Raw genomic sequence first — 21967 nt, 5'->3', positions numbered from 1 at the left:
CTCTGTTTCCTGCTACCATCACCTACCCAAGTTACTCCGCTAGAGATAATTTGGGAAATCTCACATTCTCTGTAGGAGAACAAAGAGGTTTATTTATTAAACACCTGGCTGAGTAACTTGAGCTCTGTAGATGTTATAACGGAAAGGGAGAATCTAACCAAGCAGTGCAAGTTCCTGGAACAAGCATCCTTATGTCAACATGTCAAAAAGACATCCCTGCAGGTCCCTGGGGACTTCAATCCATTGTCAAGATAGGAAGGAATCAGGAGTCACATTGCAGTCAGAGCATGTTATTTTACCCTATAGAAAAGGGAATTTTAAAACAATGCCTTGAAAAAAATGTCAAGATTGAGACATAATTTTGATAGTTTTATCTGACATCTTCTAATTCCCCATCAAGAATACAGAAGCTTACTGAAATCATTTGCTATATTTTCATGCTGCAAATAAATGCAGCTGACTGAGCACCTCATTAACAGCTCATTAAGCTGTTAATATCGGTCTTAAGCAGCCCTTGATACAACACAATGCTTTATACAGTGCAGCAGCTTCTTGTTTAGCTCTGGCTTAATGGCCTCCTTCTATCATGTTGCAATGCAGGAAAGATGTTTGTGTCCAAGCTCAGGAGATAAGCATTTCTGATCATCAGAGCTTACCACCTTTCCCCCTGTTATTTATTTGTGGCCCATTGCATCATACTTACCAAGCAGCACTTGCCTGGACAATTAACTTACCTCTTACAAACCTGACAGTCCCCTGGCAACTCTCAGAAAGGAGCCTGGGAAGATGTAGACTGTATCTACACTAGTATTTTTCAAAAAAAACCACCCACTGTTGCACTACTACCACCAGCTGACGCCATTCATATTGTTATGCCATATAGCCCTGGTAGGACCTAGGTGCTGGGACAGAGAATGCTGTGGTGAAACTATTTATGGCCAGCTGCATTAAGTCTCTTTGTTCTGTGTTGGTCCAGGGCTTACCGCAGTGGGATCCTGGTCCAGGGACACACCCTACAGTGGCCCTATGTCCTTATGTCCGACTGACTGAAAGCAAAGAAACTAATTTCCCTTCAAACACATGAACAAGCACTGTTAAAATAAAACGGGCCATGTATTGCACAGATAATGTTGGGGAGAACAAGCCCACCTCCACCTCTGGCTTATAACTCATATTCAAGCTGGGAGTCTGAATATGGCTAGCTGACGGGTTAAAATGGCAATCAGCTTTTGTTTCCTTTCACTCTCCCCTGTCCTGCTCTGCTTGCATACATTCATCCTGGGATCAAATGAGTAAGGTAGTGCGATGTTTCTCTTGCATTCCTCCATCTCCTTATGGGCCTGTCATCTCTCTCTTCCTCCAGTGTGACTGCGCTGTGAACCTAGGTACACCAGAATGTTGTTTTTGCTTTCAGATTTCAGTATCCTAATTATTGTCAGGCACTAAACTGAAGGCAATCTTCGCTACTTACCAGGAACAGAAAGTAAAAAGGCCTTGATTTTCCTCATGAAAACCTGCATTAGCAACCAACTGAAATTTTATGGCCATAGCAAACATGAATATTCAAGCTAGGAAAACTGAGAGCAAGAAGGTAATTGTGGAGAAAAAAAATAAAACAAACCTCCAATGCCCAGAAAATGCAAAGCTTAGTCTTTCCCCAGCTGGACCCCAAACACTCCCAGTCACATTAGTCTTGTTGCAATCCTGCAACCTCAAATAAATCAGAATCTTAAATGAGCTAAAATTGAGGTCTCTTGTCTGATCCACTTCTAATTTTGGAGAGAGTCTACCTTAGCTCCTGATCTTCCCTGCTAATTTTGAGATTGATATGTCTTTTGTATTAAATGTTATAGCCACATTCAGCTTAGTGCATGCAAACCCAGACTGATGCCCATGTGCAGAATGAAACTGGAAGCTTAAAAAATGTACAGATGCTAACAGGATCACCAGAATCAAAGGGGTAGCCGTGTTAGTCTGAATCTGCATAAACAACGAGAAGTCCTGTGGCACCTTATAGACTAACAAATTTATTGGCTCACCAGAGAAATGATGGTCCAAGGTAATACCTATAATGTGCAATAGCTGACCACATACACCCAGAAGGGCCATGCCATTTGAATATAAGAGCCATTATTTTATTGGCTTCTTGTGAGGCACAAGAATTTGGAGCAAAGTATGTGAATAGAAACCCCAGTCAAGACAGAAAATTTTCCTCTCCCTCCATTTTCTCTTTCCACCTTCCTATATTTTTCCTTTCTTGTTCTGCCTCTAGTGCATTCCATTCTTTTAAGCTGAAGTGTCAGGGAAAGGGGCTAACAATCCTTAACTCTGAACCCCGGGACAGCACTTCAGAAAACAGACTGTGGGTCAGTTTCACAGATGCATTGCTGCTGTTGCTAGGCCCCTATGCAAAGTACAGTGGCAGAGAGTGGGCAAGCAAACTAGTCAGGAAGATAAAAGGAGCTAGCTGAAAACCTCTTCCAGCTCTGGAAGCTGCAAGAAAGATTTATCATCTCTGTTGGAGAACAGCACCCTCTACAGTGTAATCGCAACGTCCCAGAACCCTGTCCACCTGTCTGCAGCCCCTTCAGATTTCAATGGATTACCAATATCTTACATACCTCCCTTGCCCAAAGAAGCCTTTTACTCATGTTCAGAAGATAACTATTACAATTAAAATACTTCCTACATTTCCAAAGTTTGGTACTTCTATATGCCAATAGGGATCAGCCCACTGCCGGTACAAGATATTATAATGCAGATTTATTTAGGGAGTGAGGGTATGAGGCTAAGTTGCATCTTGTTTAAGGCTTGGCCAAAATGAAACTGGTCCCTCACTCCATCTCTTTAACAGAAGAAAAAACTGCAGCTAGGCTGACAAACGGCACCCAACATTTTAAACAGAAGTAATTTGAATGGTGAAGATATTTAACCTCCCCTAAAATGGGGTTTAGAGAGGAAATGTCCCACTTACTCTTGCAGCAGTGCTGGCAGCACTGTAATTCCAGTCCCTGAAACCAGGGATGCTAGAACAATTTGCAGAGTGGGGGTACAGAAAGCCACTGAATCAAACTGCAAACCCTGGCTATATGATGGAAGCCACTTCAAGCCAGGGGGTGCTGCAGTGCCCTCAGCATCCTTGGCTGCAACACAGATGCCCCAAACAAATAGAGGGAAAACAATTAGGAAGGCCAAATTAGAGTGACTGAAGTGGCTGACTATAATGTTTTGAAGTGTTTTTCCTGCTGGGCCTTTAACAAGAATATTCTAAGGTGCATCTACACTGCACCATTTTTTCGAGATAACGTCGCAGCCATTCCGTTATTTCAAAATAATTTCAAAATAACGGACAGCTTATTCCAAAATCTGTAAACTTCATTCTACGAGGAATAATGCCTATTCCGAAATAGCTATTTCAAAATAAGCCGTGTGTAGACGCTCCACTGTTGCTATTTCAAAATAGCCCCTCACCGGGGCCATTCTAAGTTATTTCTTCCCAGTGCCTCCTGGGGCTCTAACTCGAGATAGCATGTCTACATTAGGGAAGCCTGCCTCCGACTAATTTTGAGCTTCCCTGCACTGTAAACATGCTATTTCTAAATAAGCTATTTCGGAATGACTATTCCAGAATAGTTTATTTCGAAATTAGCGAGCAGTGTATGTAGACATACCCCTAGGTATCTCTCTGCAGAGGCATAATTTCAACTACATTTTGAGGCGGGAGCCGCTTTTCTGTAAGGGGTGGGAGGCTTGAAGTAGGTGGAGATTCCCCCCTCCTCTCCCTTAAAGTAACTGGGGATGTGGGGAAATGATGCCAATTGACCATTCTGGAAGGACATTTGGAAGTAATGCACAGAGCTTACCTCAGGGGATGAAACTATCCAATTAAGAAAAGTCCTTGCACCCACATTCTTCTCCAATAGCAAAACAACAATCAAAAGGAGAAAGCACTTTGCTGGGAGCAGCTCACTGCATTGAACCAGGTGTCTAGAACTTAGTCTTCATCCCCCAAAATGCTGTCATTCTTTCCAGGGAATGTCCCTGTTCTTCCACTTAGATATTCAGCCTTCCTCCCACCCCACTGAAGATTGTGTTTTCCTAAATCTCGATCTCCTGTTTATGTCATTGGCACTTCCCAGACTCTTTCTATTCTTTGCCTGTCTGTACTAGTTCAGAGACATCCCAGAAGAATCTGAATGTTTCTCCTGCTGTAATTGACAAGAACAAAGCCTTCTGGGGTACATTATCAGTGCTTCAGATGAAGGTGGGCAGGGGGATGAAAAACAAACAAGTTCACGAGCTCTAGGGATGTTCACGGTGCTGCAGGCAGGAAGGCAGAGGAAAATAATTACAGGTAACAGTGGGAAAAGATATTTGCTTTGGCTTCTGTAAGCTTTGTACTGTCAGGGAAAATTTAAATCAGGAGGTGGTGGAGGGGAAGGAATGGTCTCTGTACTGTCCAGACTGCAACTTTCATTAGGCAAAGTGAAAGCAAGACAGACACTTTCCCAAAACTGGATGTGAGCAACAAAAGCAAGGCAGCATTTCAATGAAGGACTCCCAGAAAGGAGGTCTGCATCTCCCAGTCCTCGGCTGCGCCTTTTTCCTTCCTGCTGTCAGAGCTCATTATTAAAAAAATTAAAAAGAAAAAATCAGATGCCTCCACTCCTGTGAAGAGTGAAGGTCATCGATGTCATCCTCCGTTATAATGACACACGTCACTTGCCCCTTCTCCTTCCCACAAGTGTCCTTCTCACCTGTTTAAAGGGAAGTATCTTTTGGCATATTTCATCCTTTCCATGGCTTCCACCTCACAAATGTATGCCTCTAGCAGCAAGTGCTGGAGAAAATTAAGCATTGCACTCTATTTCATCCACAGCAGCTCTGCTGGATGAGAGAAAGCACCCGAGTGTGCATGCTTGTTAGCAAAGGATTTGTATGGCCGCCTTCCATTTTATTCAACTCCCTAAATTAGGAGAAGCATGACTACCCTAAACCTCTGATTTCTATTCAAGTATTATGCAGGTATTAGAAGTCTGCTAAACTCCAGATCCCACCCCACAAGCAGAAAATGACAACAAGCCAGTGCTGGCATAGCAGTTGCTCTAAAGGAATCTATTTCATTCGAGAAGAACTCTACCTCTGGTAGCAGCTGTATTTAGGACAAGGATTAATATCAGTACAGAGACGCTCACTGAACATTCACTGGCTTTCTAGAAAAGCTGGAGCCATAATAGTTGAACTGTTAAATGAATTAATAAGGAAAGAAGGGAGCCTACGACTCCCTTTCTAATTTCTGTAAGTAGCAGCTTTCCCTTATTCTGTCATTTGTGAGGAGCTGCACACAGTTCTCTAATGAGCTGCGCTGAGGTTGTCTCTATGGATATGTCTACATTACCCCGCTAGTTCGAACTAGCGGGGTAATGTATGCATACCGAACTTGCTAATGAAGCCTGGGATTTGAATTTCCCGGGCTTCATTAGCATAAAGCCGGCGCCGCCATTTTTAAAAGCCGGCTAGTGCGAACCCCGTGCCGCGCGGCTACATGCGGCACGGGCTAGATAGTTCGAACTAGCTAGCCATTCCGAACTATCTGTACGCCTCGTGGAACTGACTGAACAAACTGGTAACAGTAACAAGTCACTGGGGCCAGATGGCATTCAACCAAGAGTTCTGAAAGAACTCAAATGGGAAATTGCAGAACTATTAACTGTAGTTTGCAATCTATCCTTTAAATCAGCTTCCATACCTAATGACTGGAAGATAGCTAATGTGATGCCAGTATTTCAAAAGGGCTCTAGAGGTGATCCTGGCAATTACAGATCAGTAAGTCTAATGTCAGTGCTGGGCAAATTAGTTGAAACTATAGTAAAGAATAAAATTGTCAGACACATAGATGAACATAATTAGTTGGGGGAAAGTCAACATGGTTTCTGTAAAAAGAAATCATGCCATTCTAATCTGCTAGAGTTCTTTGAGAGGGTCAACAAACATGAGGACAAGGGGGATCCAGTGGATATAGTGTGCTTAGATTTCCAGAAAGCCTTTGACAAGGTCCTTCACCAAAGGCTCTTAAGTAAAGTAAGTTGTCATGGGAAAAGAGGGAAGGTCCTCTCATGGATTGATAACTGGTTAAAAGACAGGAAACAAAGGGCAGGAATAAATGGTAAGTTTTCAGAGTGGAGAGGGATAACTAGTGAGGTCCCCCAAGGGTCTGTCCTGGGACCAATCCTATTCAGCTTATTTATCAATGGTCTAGAGAAAGGGGTAAACAGTGAGGTGGCAAAATTTTCAAATGATACCAAACTGCGCAAGATAGTTAAGATCAAAGCAGACTCTGAAAAGCTTCAAAAAGATCTCACAAAACTAAATGATTGGGAAACAAAATGCAAATGAAATTTAATGTTGATAAATATAAAGTAATGCACATTGGAAAAAATAATCCCAACTATACATACAACATGGTGGCTACAATTACTCATAAGAGAGATCTTGGAGTCATTGTAGATAGTTCTCTAAAAACATCCACTCAGTGTGCAGGGGCAGTCAAAAAAGCAAACAGAATGTTAGGAATTGTTAACTTTTCCCCAACAGATTATGTTCATCTATATGTCTGACAATTCTGTTCTTTGCTATAGTTTCAATCAATTTGCCCAGTACTGAAGTTAGATTTATCAGCCTGTAATTGTCAGGATCACTTCTAGAGTCTTTTTTAAAAATTGGCATCACATTAGGTATCCTCCAGCCATTAGGTACAGAAGTTGATTTAAAGGATTAGGTATAGAAGCTGATTTAAAGGATAGGTTACAAACCACAGTTAATAGTTCCACAATTTCACATTTGAGTTCTTTCAGAACTCTTGGGTGAATGCCATCTGGCGTGGTGACTTGTTACTGTTTAGTTTATCAATTTGTTCCAAAACTTCTCTAATGGCATCTCAATCTGGACAGTTCTTCCAATTTGTCACCTACAAACAATGGCTCAGATTTGGGAATCTTCCTCATATCCTCAGCTATGAAGACAGATGCAAAGAATTCACTGAGTTTCTCTTCAATGACCTTATTTTGAGTGTTCCTTTAGACTCCTGATCTTTCAATGGCTTCACTGGTTGTTTAACAGTCTTCCTGTTTCTGATGTACTTAATTTTGCTATTACTCTTTGAGGTTTTGACTACCTGTTCTTCAAATTCCTTTGTGTCCTTCCTAATTATATTTTTATACTTCATTTGCCAGAGTTTATGCTCCCTTCTATTTTCCTCACTGGGACAGGGTTAGGCCAATTCCAGACTGCAGGCCAGATCTGGTCTGCAGGGTAATCCCTGGTTGGTCCCCACATCTATATTTATCTCCGCTTCTGCAGGTATGGGAGAATTGCAGCTCTTGTTGGCTGTGAATCACCATTCATGGCCAATTCGAGCAGCGCAAAGTGGCATCCTGGTCCGCGTCACTTCCCAACCCTCACATTGGCTGTGAACGGTGACCTGTGGCCAGTGACAGCTGCAATCATCCAATACCTGCAGAAGCACAGATAAAAGAATGGTTACTTACCTGTAACTGTTGTTCTTCAAGATGTGTTGCTCATGTCCATTCGAATTAGGTGTGCGCACCGCGTGCACTGCGTCTTCCGGAGCATTTTCCCTAGTGGTGCCCGTAGCGCCAGCGGGGCATAAGTACCCCTGCTGGCACTCCCCCATTTCAGTTCCTTCTTGCTGGACGCTCCGACGAAGGGGAGGTAGGGGGGGAGTTGAATGGACATGAGCAACACATCTCGAAGAACAATAGTTACAGGTAAGTAATCTTTCTTTTCTTCTTCGAGTGGGTGCTCATGTCCATTCGAATTAGGTGACTTCCAAGCCAACCCCACTTCAAAGAGGAGTGGTCGGAGCACTCAGAAAGAGAAGTCCACGAAAGTTGAACCACGCAAACAAATTTATTCAACTTAGGGAACACAGAAAACTGTAGAAAGTGCAATGTGACACAGATAAACAAACATATTTACAATACAGAGCTGAGGATCACAGAGCCCAATCCTGCATCCTCCCTAGCCTGTTGTGCCAGCGCGTAGTGTGCCATAAAGGTATGGAGCAATGACCACGTGGCCGCCCTGCAGATTTCAGTGATTGGAACCTGTGCCCCAAAAGCTACAGAGGATGCCTGTGCCCTAGTGGAATGTGCTGTAACCCGGGGTGGGACCTTCCCGGCCAAAGCATAACACTCCCTGATACACCCTGCGACCCAATTGGACAACCTCTGTGTCGATATGGGGAGCCCTTTCATTCTGTCAGCGACAGCGATAAACAACTGTGTAGATTTGCGAAAGGGTTTAGTCCTATCAATATAAAAAGCTAGCGCACATCTAGCGTCCACGGAATGAAGCACTTGCTCCTTAGGGGAGGCGTGGGGCTTTGGAAAGAAAACCGGAAGGTAAATTTCTTGGGACAAATGAAACGGTGACACCACCTTCGGGAGAAAAGCAGGATGAGGGCGGAGCCTCACATTATTGTCAGTAAACACTAGATAGGGCGGGTTTACAGTTATCGCCCTCAGCTCTGAGACCCTGCGAGTCGACGTAATGGCCACTATGAACGCAACCTTCACAGAGAGGTGCTTCAAAGAACACGTGGCCAGCAGCTCAAAGGAGGGCGACACAAGTCTGGACAACACAAGGTTAAGGTCCCAAGCGGGAAGACGGGGTCTAACCAAGGGATACAATTTATCCAAATCCTTAAGAAACCTTTTGACCACAGGGTCAGAAAACAGAGAAACTCCTGCCGAACCAACATGGAAGGCGGAGAGAGATGCCACATGGACTTTGATAGAGGAGGTAGAGAGGCCACTGGACCTAAGTTCAAAGAGGTAGTCAGAATGGATGGGACAGGTGCACGGAACGGGTACACTCCCCTTCTGGACACCCAAGACGAGAAGTACCGCCACTTGGCTGTGTACGACCACCTGGTAGACGATCTCCTACTACTTAGGAGCACCATCTGTACCTCCTGGGAACATTCCCTTCCCAGTTGGGTCAGCCACGGATAAACCAGTCTGTCAGGTGGAGAGAGCTGAGATTCGGGTGAACCATGGTCCCCCCCGTCCCAGGGTTGGTTCAGGAGATCCTGAACCGGTGGGAGCGTTACAGGCTCCTCGCTGAGCATATCCACCAGGATAGGGAACCAGAACTGCCTGGGCCACCAAGGGGCTATCAAGATGACCGGGGACCTGAAGGTCTTGACCCTGGTCAGAACCCTGGGAATTAGGGGAAATGGGGGGAAAGCATAGAGGATGCCCGCTGGCCACGGGACGATCATGGCATCCCCCCAGGAGTGTTCTCCCAGCCCCAACAGGGAGCAGTAGCTCTGGCACTTGGTGTTGCATGCCGAGGCAAACAGATCTAGTAGGGGACAACCCCACCTGCGGAAGATTTGACAAAGTGCCGAATCCTTGAGAGACCACTCATGGGCTCCGAAGGACCTGCTCAGAGCATTGGCCAGCAAGTTTTTGCACACCGGCAGGTACTCTGCCTGCAAAACTATGTCGTGCTCTACACACAGGTCCCAGAGGCACAGGGCCTTGTGGCAGAGGGGAGGTAACCGGGCTCCCCCCTGCCTGTTGAGGTAAAACACAGCGGACCTGAACACTCCAACCTGAACAATGCCGCATCAGAATCCGACGAGTAGTCCGACTCAGGCCAGGGAGGCGCAGATGATGAATGTCCTGCCATCAAGGGTGGGTGAGGGGGGGAGAACCTTGCAATAGACTCCGGTTTGCCTGCGTGCACGCAATGAGGGCATGCTGGCACCGGGAAAACCGTCCTGATGCCAGTGCTGTATGCGGTGCCTGTTGCTGCACCAGAAGGACAGGTCCCGGTGCTGAGAGTGGAGCCAGTTGCTGCATCGGAAGGACAGGTCCCAGTGCCGGGAGTGGAGCCGGTTGCAGCACCGGGAAAAACAGGTCCTGGTGCCGGGAGTGGAGTCAGTGCCGGGAGAACAGAGCCTAGTGGCCGGATTGGAGCCGGTTGCGGCACTGGGAGGATAGGTCCCGGTGCCGGTTGTGGTGCCGAAGTCGGAATTGGTTGTGAGACGAACCCCAAAGACGCCGACTTCACTGGTGATGGCGGCACCGGCATGGCCCACGGGGTTGATGCCGGTGCCTGTAACGGTGCCGCAACTTGCATCGGTGCTGAAGAGGCTGATGCTGAAGGGCCTGGTGCCGACGACTGAAACGGTGCCCCGGGAAAGCTGCTCAGCGCTGGTACCGATGATAGTGCCGTAGACGGTGCTGCAAGGCCTGGGTGATACGGCACCGGAGCAGCCAAGATGGGGTCTGGAATAGGTCCCAGCGTTGAGGGAGGTCAACTCCAGTTGAGCGCTGAGTGAAGCCTGGTGGCCTGCGTCGAGGCCGGCACCAATTAGGAGGCAAGCGGTACTGGTCCCACAAGGGATGGTCCCGCTGCATAAGCGACCGGTGCCATCTGGTCATGCCGGTGCTGCGGCGAAACCGGTGCCAACACGGCCTCCGGCGTAGGTGACCTCGACCTCTCGGCCTCAACTGACGACGGAGGGGAGGTAGTGAGGCTAATAAGATCATGCGCCACCTCAAAAGTGTCCAGCGTGGAAGGGCGGTGCGAGGGTAGTTGCCCTGGATTAGATGGACGTCCCGCTTGCTTACGCCACACTGTGGTGGATGAGGACGTGTGCCCCGGAGACATCGCACTGCGGTGTAGGCCCGACTTGGACTTCCGGCTTGGAGACCTACCACGGGACACTCTTGACCTCTTCGGTGCCGGAGAGTGAGACTGGTGCCTAACCCTCGACACCGAGGCCCGGTCTCGAGATGGAGCCTCACGCGTGGACGCCAGTGCACTGTGCACTGCAGAATATCCAGCCGGTGCCGGCTGTGAAGCCGCCTTCATGAGGAGAAGTTTTAGACAAGAGTCTCTCTCCCTCTCAGTGCACGGCTTAAACAACTTGCAGATCTTATAGGCGTCTGTAAGATGGGCCTCACCCAGACACTTCAGACAACTGTCATGAGGGTCTCCTTTGGGCATAAACTTTGCACAGACAGCGTACGCCTTAAAGCCCTGCGGCCCTGCATTCCTCACCCCCGAAGGGGAAGAAGAAAATGAAGAGACACTAACTAACTAACTGAACTATTTAGAACTATCTACAATGCTAAGAGAAGCGGGAACCATTAACTGAACTAACAGAGAGATACGCTCCAATGACCGTCACGGGCGGTAAGAAGGAACTGAGGTGGGGGAGCGCCAGCAGGGGCACTTATGCCCCACCATGGCGGCGCCACTCCAGGGGGCGCACTGCCGGCGCTACGGGTACCGCTAGGGGAAAACGCTCCAGAAGACGCGGTGCACGCAGTGCGCACACCTAATTCAAATGGACATGAGCAACCACTTGAAGAAGAAACATAGCGATGATGGCCTGCCAGGGACTAACCCTGGTGGGCTGCTGCTTTTTTATTGTCTTCCTCTGCACTAGGATTTAACTTCCACTTTTTAAAGGAGTGCTGATCTCCTTTTATCTGTGTTCGCTACTGGCGATGGTGTGAAAAATCCCATCTTTCGGTGGATTAGTGAACTCCACCTCCTGTGCTCATAACCCTCACTATTTATTGTGCAAGCTTTATAACATGAGTCTCCACAGCTAAAATCAAATTACAGACCCATCTCATCTGCTTGTGTTTGCCAGTGCAGCTAGGAAGCCCTTAGAAATGCCAGTAAAATAAAACAATTTACATTTATACTGTACCTTTCATCCTAAAAGGATCCCAGATCAATTCAAAATCTTAAAGTAATATACAAGCTATATAGGGGAAACACTTCTTTTCCTAAAGTAGTGATGGGAAACCTGCAGCCCAAGGACCACATGAGGCCATTAGGGTTCTATGTGTGGCCTGCAAGGCATTTTGTTTACCATTGTTCATGCACAGGGTTGCCAGATTCCACTAGTTTCCATCCGTGCCATTTTTTCCCTACTGGTATTACTAAAATGACATGCACATAAAGCAAGGGTACGTGAAGTCAGAAGCATCCTGATTGCACACATTAGTGACTGTGAGAGCCGTGTGCTCCCTCAGTGTCCAATCAAAGCAACGCAAATTCTAGGTGTATAAGTGCATGGAGACAACAATCTTGTGGCCTTTGAAATGAAGGAGGGCACTCACAGGGCCAGCTCGCTAGCCCATGTTGCCCCTTGCTGCCCTAAAGAAAAGCTACCATCTCTAGGTTGAATTGTGACAGCTGTTTTTTCACTGCACGCTGGTATCACAGAACAGGTGGGGAAATCTGAAGGAAGACCTTAAATTCACAAGTTCCACAGCATGCATTTGTATTACCCTTAATTAGAGTAAACTCCACAAGGCCTAACAAAGACAGTGAATTCTGTTGCAGCATGAGAAACCTCAACCATAGCTGCATGAAAGGCAGCCTTCCTGATGCCTTGCTATACTCCTGAGCTCTTCACCACCCTGCCACCCATTTGGGCTGCTCAAAGCAATATTGGGATAGAGGAGTTTAAAGGCAGCAGCCTCCTTTTGTCCTCCTTGTTGTATATATCAGGGTGTGTGTGTGTAAACATCTTCACTGTCTGCCTGACAGAGATGAATTATTAGTTATGAAAGGAAAATTGTTTTGAAGCCAGGCATAACTGGCACCATTTGGAGCTTCCTTTGTCATCTTTTGCAGGAAGAAGCTAGAACTCCAGCAAACTAGCTAACTACCTCCATTATGCAAGTATCTCCAACTGTAACTAGAGAGCAAGGCCACCTCTGACTAACTGATGAAATTTTATATAATAGTGAACATTACAACTATGTTTTAAATAAAAAAAGTAAAACAGAATTCATATCTTTTTCTTAGTTCAAAGAAATCTTGCAATTAATGTAGCAACAAAATAGCCATCTCTAGAGTTTGAACTCAAACCTTCACATCTTAGATTTAAGAAAAAGAATGAAAGTGAAGTGAGATTAGTTCATATAACTGATTGGGCAACAGTCCTGGTGGTGGTAGTAGCTTACCTGAAATTCTAATGGGAGAAGCTGCTAAGAGGAATGATACAGAAATGGTAACTGAGAAGGACACTCACAGATACTCCAGTACCAGCCTCTCCCAGCTGGAATCACTTACAAAAAATGAAATAGTGACACAGGCTTGAGAATTTGTGTGTGTGAGAGAGAGAGAGAGAGAGAGAGAGAGAGAGAGAGAGAGACTTGTGCCTCGAGAATCTCAGTCGTTTTGGGCAGGGACTGGAAATTGATTTGCAAGTTATACTTTGGAAAGCAGAGTGCACATTTCTATACAGATTCATACCAAGCAATGCAAAGGTGTGTGGTAAGACAGATAGCTAGGAGCCGAGGGAGGGTTTGCAGCTGATTAGACTGGAAGCAGAGATTAAGGTTTATTGTCACATCCGTGTTCAGCTCCAGAGCTACCACTAAACCTGAGACAATCTCCACCATGGATTCAATGTTTCCAGATATGTTTGCAGGGTACATGCACAGAAAACATTGCCATGCAAGAGATCTGTAAAATAAAAAAGGAGCAACTTCCAAAGTCTCTTTTGTTATATGACCCTTCTTCCTTCCCCTTGTCATTTTCTACTTCGAGTCACTTTTTCCTCACATTTCCTGCTTTCCTTTCCCAGCTAATTTGGGACAAATGTTATTTTGGGAATTCCTCAAAACATTTGCTCTCTTCTTTCGTCAAGACACATTTCCCTTCTTTATTCGGGGTATTGTAGATGTGCTGGCTTCTGAAGAGCAAAAATACTATGGCAGACTCAACTTCCCCCAGCAAACTATGCTGTTGAAAAATGTGTAGGAATGAAATCTCTCAGATACTCTTGTTCCTTCCTCAGCCACCTGGAAAATGGGAAAACACTCAGGTGCAATTTAAATCAATTCATTTTCAATTTGCTTACCTGCTTCACCAACAAAGACTTCCACGGGTGTGCTGGTAGGGCTCTCCCCAATGATGTTATACGCTGTTATTACAACTTCATATCTCTTATATTTCTTCAGTTCTGGAAATTTAAATCAGAAGATTAAAAAAATTGGCATTTTAACATCCTACTTAATACTCTCTCATCTCTTTATGTCAAGAATTCTCTCCCACTTGATATAATGCTGGAATACAGGAAACAGTAAGTCACTGAAAGCTAGTATTTACCTGGCTATGTCCATCTCTAATTCACACATAATCACTGTGTGTGCATAATTATGAGAAAGGCACCATATCTCCTCAAGAAAGGACCTGACTTACTTCATCATTTTGCTGCTTCTGTAAAAGGGATAATACCTACTGGGTGACTAGCTGGAGGGAACATTGCTGGACTATTCCACAGCTGCCATTACCCGGTGGAACATGCGCAGGGAGTAGACTCTGCACTATGCTCCAAAAGTTCAAGATCTGGACTCCTCCTGGTTTCTGCTGGTGGGAGAGAACACAGCTGCAGACCTTCCCCTAGCCTCAGAGAGTTTCACCTTGGGAACAGTCAAAAGCAGCATCATGAATGTTTACAGCTGCTGAAAAGAAATGGAATTCATAGTCCTATTCAAAGGGCTGCACAGAATTCTTTCTTTCAAACAATCACAGTTTGAAACTGAAATCTCCTTCCTTTTAAAGTTCAAATTCTTCTATAATTCATTTGGCCACTGGGCAACTATTTCTTAGTTGACTCATAGGAAAGACACTAATAGCTTTGGGAAGAGTGACAGCTGGGAGAAAAAAAAAAAGCTAGCAAATCCCATGGCATTAGGGTAATTAATAAACAAGGGAAGGACAGGGGGTGGAATAGAATAATGTAAATACCCTCGCAGAGGGCTGGCTGCAGCTGCCCAGATTTCCATGATTTGCATCTGAAAATGAAATCACCTCCTCTATAGTAAATATAAAAGGGCCCCCAGCAAAAGTCAAGTCAATAGTATAATGAAATTGTACTTTAATCAGCACTTAGTTTATTCAGACGTGTGTGTGTGGATATGAGTCTGAATTTCTCCCTGCTACCTGTGAATCACAAGGCACCCCTTGATCTGTGGCTCATGGCAAACCACCAGTGCAGTAAAGGTTCGATGAATCTGATCACAGGGGTCCTTCTAATTTCAGCTTCACAGAAGTATTTACAAGTGCCCATATATCTGAATCAGAGTCCAGCATCTCGGACTCGTTTCAGATACACACTAGATGATGTTTGATACATCACCAAGGCTTTGCCAGCCATAAATAAAACATTGATATACCATAGGAAACAGCCATCTTGATAAGAATTGTGGCACTTGTCAGCTCACACAGAGGAACTTTCCTTGCTCTTGTTGTTAAAAGAAATCAGAAGAGGAATTTCAACGCGAGGAAAACAGAACATATGCGAGTTCAGGCATCTGAATGCGTGTGAGGTTGGGGCTCCACTCCTCCTCCCAACCTCACAATCTGTAACTTGAAAGCCCGGGGCCAAACCTGCCTAGTGAACCATCATCACCAGAAAGCAACTTGCCTTTTAATTCCGTCGAATCCTGTTTTATTCATTTCCAACTGAACACACCTCTGAGCTGCATACAAATTCTTTGGGCCCTTTCTAAACTAGCCCTCTACTTGCGGGAGTGCCTGAGCATCCCAGTGTTCAAGTCAAAGGACTAATGATGTGATTCAGCTAAACTCAGATGGACTGTGAAATATGAGGCGGACAAAATCAGAATTCATTTAGCATTGGAAATACTGACATGTTAGAGTCAATAATGCTTCATCTTCTCAGCAGCCTTATTTTTAAACTGTTACCTACTTGCATCATCAATGTCTTGATATATTGGAAAGAAGCATGTAAAGAAAAGGAATTCAAGGAAGCAGAATCATTAATCTGAAATGTTTTCTGGGTGATTCAGTGAGGAGAACCATATAAGTTTGCCCATAGTATATTCCCAACCATTACAAAAAGTCAAGGCAGCGTGCACTTACGTGTTAATTCATACGTCGTTAATGCAGAGGGGCTATTCACTGTCTGGAAGCTGCTTTGGGCTATTCAGAGTAAGCAAAGCAGAAAGCTTGTTACAGTGCAGGGAAACAGTTATTGCAAATGATGTACAGCAGAGACAGAGGGAAATGATGCAGCACACACGTACACAGTTTGAGCTTTAGGACTGTACCTTGAAGGGCAATAAAATCACATCACTCTCTTGTAACACATCAAAAGCATCTCACTCACCAGGGGCTGTTTCATTTCATCACCAAAGAGAATCACATAAATATGCAGCATAGGGAAATGTACTGATTCATTAGATTAAACAGAACAAATGAGTGTAAGGGAATCAATTCTATGGGGGGAAATTTCCAACACTGCACTGAATTCTTAGTTCTCATCCTACCAAAGCTTAAATGTCGACCACTCTAGAAAAAAGTCCCAAAATAGCTAGCACTTAAAATGATATAGGATTTATTCTCTAAAACATAAACTAAGTTTCCCACATTTCATTATCATGGTATCTTTAGCAATAGTAAACTGTATAAAAACAGCAAGTTAGTGTGGAAGGAGGATCCTCATGAGTGAGAAACATCACTGCATTGCTCTAAGAGTAGAGTGAATTTTCTTTGAAAATCTCTCTCTCTCTCTCTCTCTCTCTCTTTCTGACTTTCCTGAAAAAGCACAGGAGAGTGATTTATACTGCAGCACTATTAGAAAATCAGCTACAGACCCTTTAGGGCCATGTTCTGCCCTGATTTATACTATGTCCAATCGCCTTGTAGGTTAGGACAGAATTTGAAGCTTCAGCCATTTTTAAGAAAATCTGTGTCTATAGACATTATCAAAAGAGTGTCTATGGGAGACAGCTTAGATGTGTTCCGGCCTGAGAAATGTTGCAAGACATCATGTAATGTAAATCCTGCTGGACCATATTGTGCCACCCTTCCTTACAGTTAATAGCATTGTACTCTGAGAGTAATCCCATTTTGTTCAGTCATGGCAGAAGCTTATCTCTCATGGTCACATCTCATTGCTAGTCTGCATCTCTCAAGTTACTGAGCTGTCTCTTGGTCCAAATCTTCCACCTGATTCTTACACCTTACTCTTCCCTCCTACTTTTCTTCTTCTGTTTAAATTTTCTCTTCATTTTCCTCTTAATACTCCCTTTCTCGGTATTCTTTCCCTCAATAAAGCATTTATTGACTATCGTTAAGCTACATGCCAATATGATGAGGCTGTTGCTTTTTGTTTATTTTCTTTCTATTTTCTAAGCGTTTGCCATTATTTGGGAAGAAAATGGAAAATTTTCTCCCTAAATAATGGCAAACACTTAAAACATTTAAATTTTTCTGTCAGCTATTTGGTCGTATTGGGGAAAAAAAAAAGAAAAACCTTTACTGAAAACATACATTTTCCAAAAATGTATTTGCTATCTTCTGTATACGAAGCCAGAACAAAGCATACTAGAGTAACTACCAGATGGAAACAGAAGAAAGCAGGAAATTAGAGCATGCATGGAAGGAGGAGAAACAAAGAAGGGCACAGAATGCCATTTCAAGCATGCCGGCATGGACTGGAGCATGCCATTAAATGTAATGCAGACAAGACCATAGTTAATAGCATCCTCGGGCATCTCTGCCATTTGTACTCAACTGTTAAATAATTTAGCACCTGTGGAACATCTTTACATTCTCTCCACTGAGTAATGAGGGGATGCGAACTCTGATGGAATGGTGGATTATCATCTTGTAATACAGCAGTGTATCTGAAACACATATTGTCTACTCACGTGTAAGCTCTGTTCGTAAAGCTGAAGGACTTTTAATGGTTTTGGACTCTGTTCCAGGCCCAGTTTCATACTCTAGCTCCCGATAATAAATCCGATATCCCAACAGCAAACCGTTCAGACTCTCAACCTTTGGTGGCTGCAAGAAGTACACACAAGTGCTTGGTAAGAAGTTCAATACAACAAAAACCAGACAGTTTAAGAGATTGGTAAACTTTAGACAGTCTCATCCAGAATCTGGGTTGTGTGTGACAGGGACCCAGACTGCTATAATGAAAACAGATTCTCAACAATGAGAGCAAAACATTCATGGAAGTTACAAAACAACATTTAAAGGCATCATTGCTACTTTAACTCAGAGACAGTAATTAAAAGATGCTCTGCATTGAGCAGTCCACTGCTTATATGATTCATGAGAACAAAAACTTCCTACATTTTGATTGCACAAGACCCTGTATGTGACAATCTGTCTGGACAAACTAGTGTCAGGAAATGCAGATGTGGCTACACTTTGCCTGCCATGAACAGCAGAAAAGGGAAGCCAGTTTTTCAGACATATAGCAGCAAGAAGAGGAATTCAAATGTTTGGCAATGGCATTATTATGGAATGGCAATTCTCTACTGGTGTTCTCCTTGAGGACAGCTTCTGAATTCAACATGGTTGGAGATAAGGGATAGCTGATCGGAAGCTGAATAAGGATCAGTAGCTTTAATTAATTAGGTTATAAACTGGTTGGGTCTTTTTGGTAATGACCCCACTTCCATATGAGGTACCGCTACATTTGGCTAGTGTAGAACACACATCTCTCAAGCCCCTTGATCTGGCTATAACAAACGAAGAAATGGATAAGTCATGAGAATAGCTGTAATTTAGGATGTGAAAGATGTTTAAGCTCTCCCTTTTTGTGCCATCAGTAGAAATCTCACCTGTAACATGTTCTCAGACTATATTTCTTTTCCCCCAAGGAGTCTTGCACATAATATATTGGGACTCCCTGGATTCTCCTCTTTCTATACACTAAAAACCTCCTGCATCAAAGAATCTTCTTTCCAGCTGTGGAGCAGTGCATGGAGCCCAATACTGCTGTTCTCACATTGGCAAGATACCCCCTACTCCCTTTGGACAATGGGTTAAGTTGAATGGCAAGAGACCTGACTTGAGAATTAAATCTGGACTTGTATGGTAATTATGTAGGGCTACCAGGCAGGCCGTCCATACACTTCTGATTTCTCTACAACACACTCTGCCACTCAAGAATACTTGTATCTCAGCAAAGGAATACCTCAGCAACCCCCCAGGTTCTTCTCTAACGAGAGATTAAAAAAAAGCCTAAGAAATCCATTATACCAAGAGATTTTTTTTTAAATCTGAGTTACTTAGATATAGACAGTATATGGGAGTCATGCTGTTTGGAAAAAGTGACTTTTTAGGAGCTTGCAGTAGTTTTAATGTGGCAGAGAACAAAAGTGACCTTGAGCCATTATTTTCTAAAGAACTCTTCTCTCAAATTTAAGCAGCAAGGAACTGAAAGGGTAAAGGATAATGGCTGTAACTATAATGATCTTGCTTTCAAATTACAGAAAGATCTCCATGTACTTTGGAAACTTTACATGGAAATAACTTTATCTATCACTGAAATGGTAAGTACTGGGGTGAAATGCAGTGACTTTGTGTAAGTCACTTTGTGTAACTTTAAAGAAGAGAGTGAAAATCAATAATTCAACCATTTAAAACATGGAAAGAGGTAAGCAGTGGGAAATGTAAAGAATTTGGTAACAGTCTAGCAATCTGCCACTAAAAAAAAAGACACCCACCAGAACTGACCGTGCTACAGAAAAAGAACACCTCTGTATTAGGGAAAAATGTATTGTGGGGGATTTGGTCCATAACTAAGGCAGAGGGCTTACCTTTCCAATAAACTTACCTGTGCATTAACAGATGTTCTTTGAGATGTCCAGTCTATATCTATATCTATATATTCCAAAATATGCATGTGCTGAAGAAACTTTGCAGTTAGTAGTACCTAGAGGGGCAACATATGCACCCTTCATTTCTTCGTGTGCTTGAGAGAGAATATAAGAGGCGGACCTACTCCACCAACCTCATTTCTCCCACAGCTTTCAGACCCCCTGTTCTGTGGACTCTGCAGTAGCATGGGTAGAGAGTAGGTCATGGAATATGTATGTAGACTACAGATCTTGAAAAATATCCATTACAGTACAGATAAGTAGCTTTCTTTTCTGTACTGAGTGATAGTCCGTATCCCATTCCACAGCTGGTGACTCCCAAGCAGTAGAATCTCCTGTACAAGGAATTCATATGTAGAATGACTGCACTAGCATCCTGCCAAACCTAGCATCATCCTTGGTTACTTGCACTTTGTGAATGTGCAAAAAACAACACCCCCACCACAAAATGCCATGTAGATGTTTCTGAGGGGTATGCACACTAAAAAAGGTCACTGATGTAGCCTTTGCCCTTGAGCAATGTGCTAATTATCTGCAAGAAAAAGGTACCTCTGCCAATCTATATAATGATCCGATGCACTTACTATCCATCTGGATCGACGACCATTGCTTGTCTCCTAACCCTCTCCCTATAAGCCAGAAAGAGCCTGGATAACTTTGTGAAGGATCTAGTCCTGTCAAAGTAGAATATCAAGGCCCTTTCTTACATCCAATGTATGTAATTTCTTTTTAATTAGTGAGAAGTGTCATACAGCACTTAAAAATATGAAAGACTTTGTTTATGGACAAATACTTTACCATTTCCTATATAAATGTAAAAAGGTAAACACTATTGAATAAAAGCATACAAGGGACACACTAATGCTTCACATTATTAATTATTATTATTATACATCTAATTAAAGGATATTTCTTCAATTGCACATGAATCTGTTGAAACTTGTATTTATGTGTTCATGTTTTCCCCAGTCCTTCCCTCTTTCAAGTTTAGAACAGGGACACTCAGAAGATAAATGGCCCAAGATATTTTTCTTTCTTTGCCATGATTCTTCCTTGAAAAGGGTACTTTGCTGAAAGGTCAGGTCTTTCCACTCCGATCTGTCTTTCCTGGTAAAACTCTGCTTTTGATGTAATGGATTATTTAGGATTTTTTTATCTCTCTGGAGAAAGGCCCAAGGGATCTGCTGAGGTAGGTAAAGTGATTATGAGTGGTTGCCTGGATGGTGTGCAGCAGTAATAAGAACAATTTGTTTATGTCATGTGAGTTACAGTAACTCTTGTGTCTAAGATGAAAATAAAGTGATACCCAATCCTGAAGGAAACAGAAGCATCATCTAGAACTTTAAAAATCAATCTTAAGATTATTATTATAACTGGCTTTGAAGGAAAGAACTTGTTTTCTACCAGTTACATTTTAAAGTAATGGACCAAATACATGCAGTAGATCTAATCTACCTAGATTTTAGTAAGGCATTTGATACAGTTCCACATGGGAAATTAGTTAAATTGGAGAAGATAGGAATTAATATGAAATTTAAAAGATGGACAAGAAACTAGTTAAATAGGAGTCTACAATGGTTCATACTGAAAGGTGAACTGTCAGGCTGGAGAGATGGTAATAGTGGGATTCCTTAAAGATAGGTCCTGGGACTGATCTTATTTAACAGTTTTACTTCTAAACTTGGCAGAAAAAGTGTGCACTAATTAAAATTTGCAGATGTCCCCAACTTTGGAGGTGTTGCCAATATGGAGGAGGAGTGGAATATCAGACAAGAAGATCTGGATGACCGTGTAAACTGGAGTAATAGAAATTGGATAAAATTTAATACTGCAAAGTGCAAGATCACGTATTTAGGGACTAATAACAAGAATCGCTTGGGACTTATTGGTTGGAAATGAAAGAGGAAGAGGAAGACATGGGTATATTGGCTGCTCACAGGCTGACTATGAGCCATCAGTGTAATGCAGTTGTGAAAAAGGCTAACGCAGTCTTAGGATGCATCAGGCAATATATTTACAGTGCAGACAGGAAAGTGTTAATAACATTATACAAGGCAATGGCAAGACTGTGTCTGGAATACTGTGTACAGTTCTGGTTACCCTGTTAAAGAAAGATGAATTCAAACTGGAATAGATGCAGAAAAGGGCTAATAGGATAATCCAAAGAATGGAAAACCTACCTTATGAGAGGAAACACAAAGAGTTTGGGTTGTTTAGTCTAACCAAGAGAAGGCACAGGGGAGATAGGATTTCTC

At 43.4% G+C, this 21967-nt stretch overlaps 1 protein-coding gene across 10 annotated transcripts in view; it reads right to left on the bottom strand.

The window, feature by feature from the left end:
• The window catches only part of SDK1 (sidekick cell adhesion molecule 1), an 844750-nt gene that overhangs the window by 64159 nt on the left and 758624 nt on the right, over positions 1-21967 (bottom strand). For 9 of the 10 annotated variants that reach the window (XM_089769286.1, XM_089769291.1, XM_089769290.1 and 6 more), the window contains 3 exons: positions 17748-17883; positions 15955-16014; positions 13928-14029 (listed from right to left, as the gene is read on the bottom strand). In XM_089769286.1, the coding sequence (XP_089625412.1) occupies positions 13928-14029; positions 15955-16014; positions 17748-17883 (298 nt within the window). The remainder of the gene's footprint in view (positions 1-13927; positions 14030-15954; positions 16015-17747; positions 17884-21967) is intronic. The other variant, XM_075899625.2, reaches the window with a different exon arrangement.

Source organism: Pelodiscus sinensis, chromosome 15 (assembly GCF_052426305.1).
Source record: "Pelodiscus sinensis isolate ZL-2025 chromosome 15, ASM5242630v1, whole genome shotgun sequence".
In the NCBI taxonomy this organism is placed as follows: domain Eukaryota; kingdom Metazoa; phylum Chordata; order Testudines; family Trionychidae; genus Pelodiscus; species Pelodiscus sinensis.
Note: the sequence above shows the minus strand (reverse complement) of the source record. Positions and strands in the feature narration are given on the sequence as shown.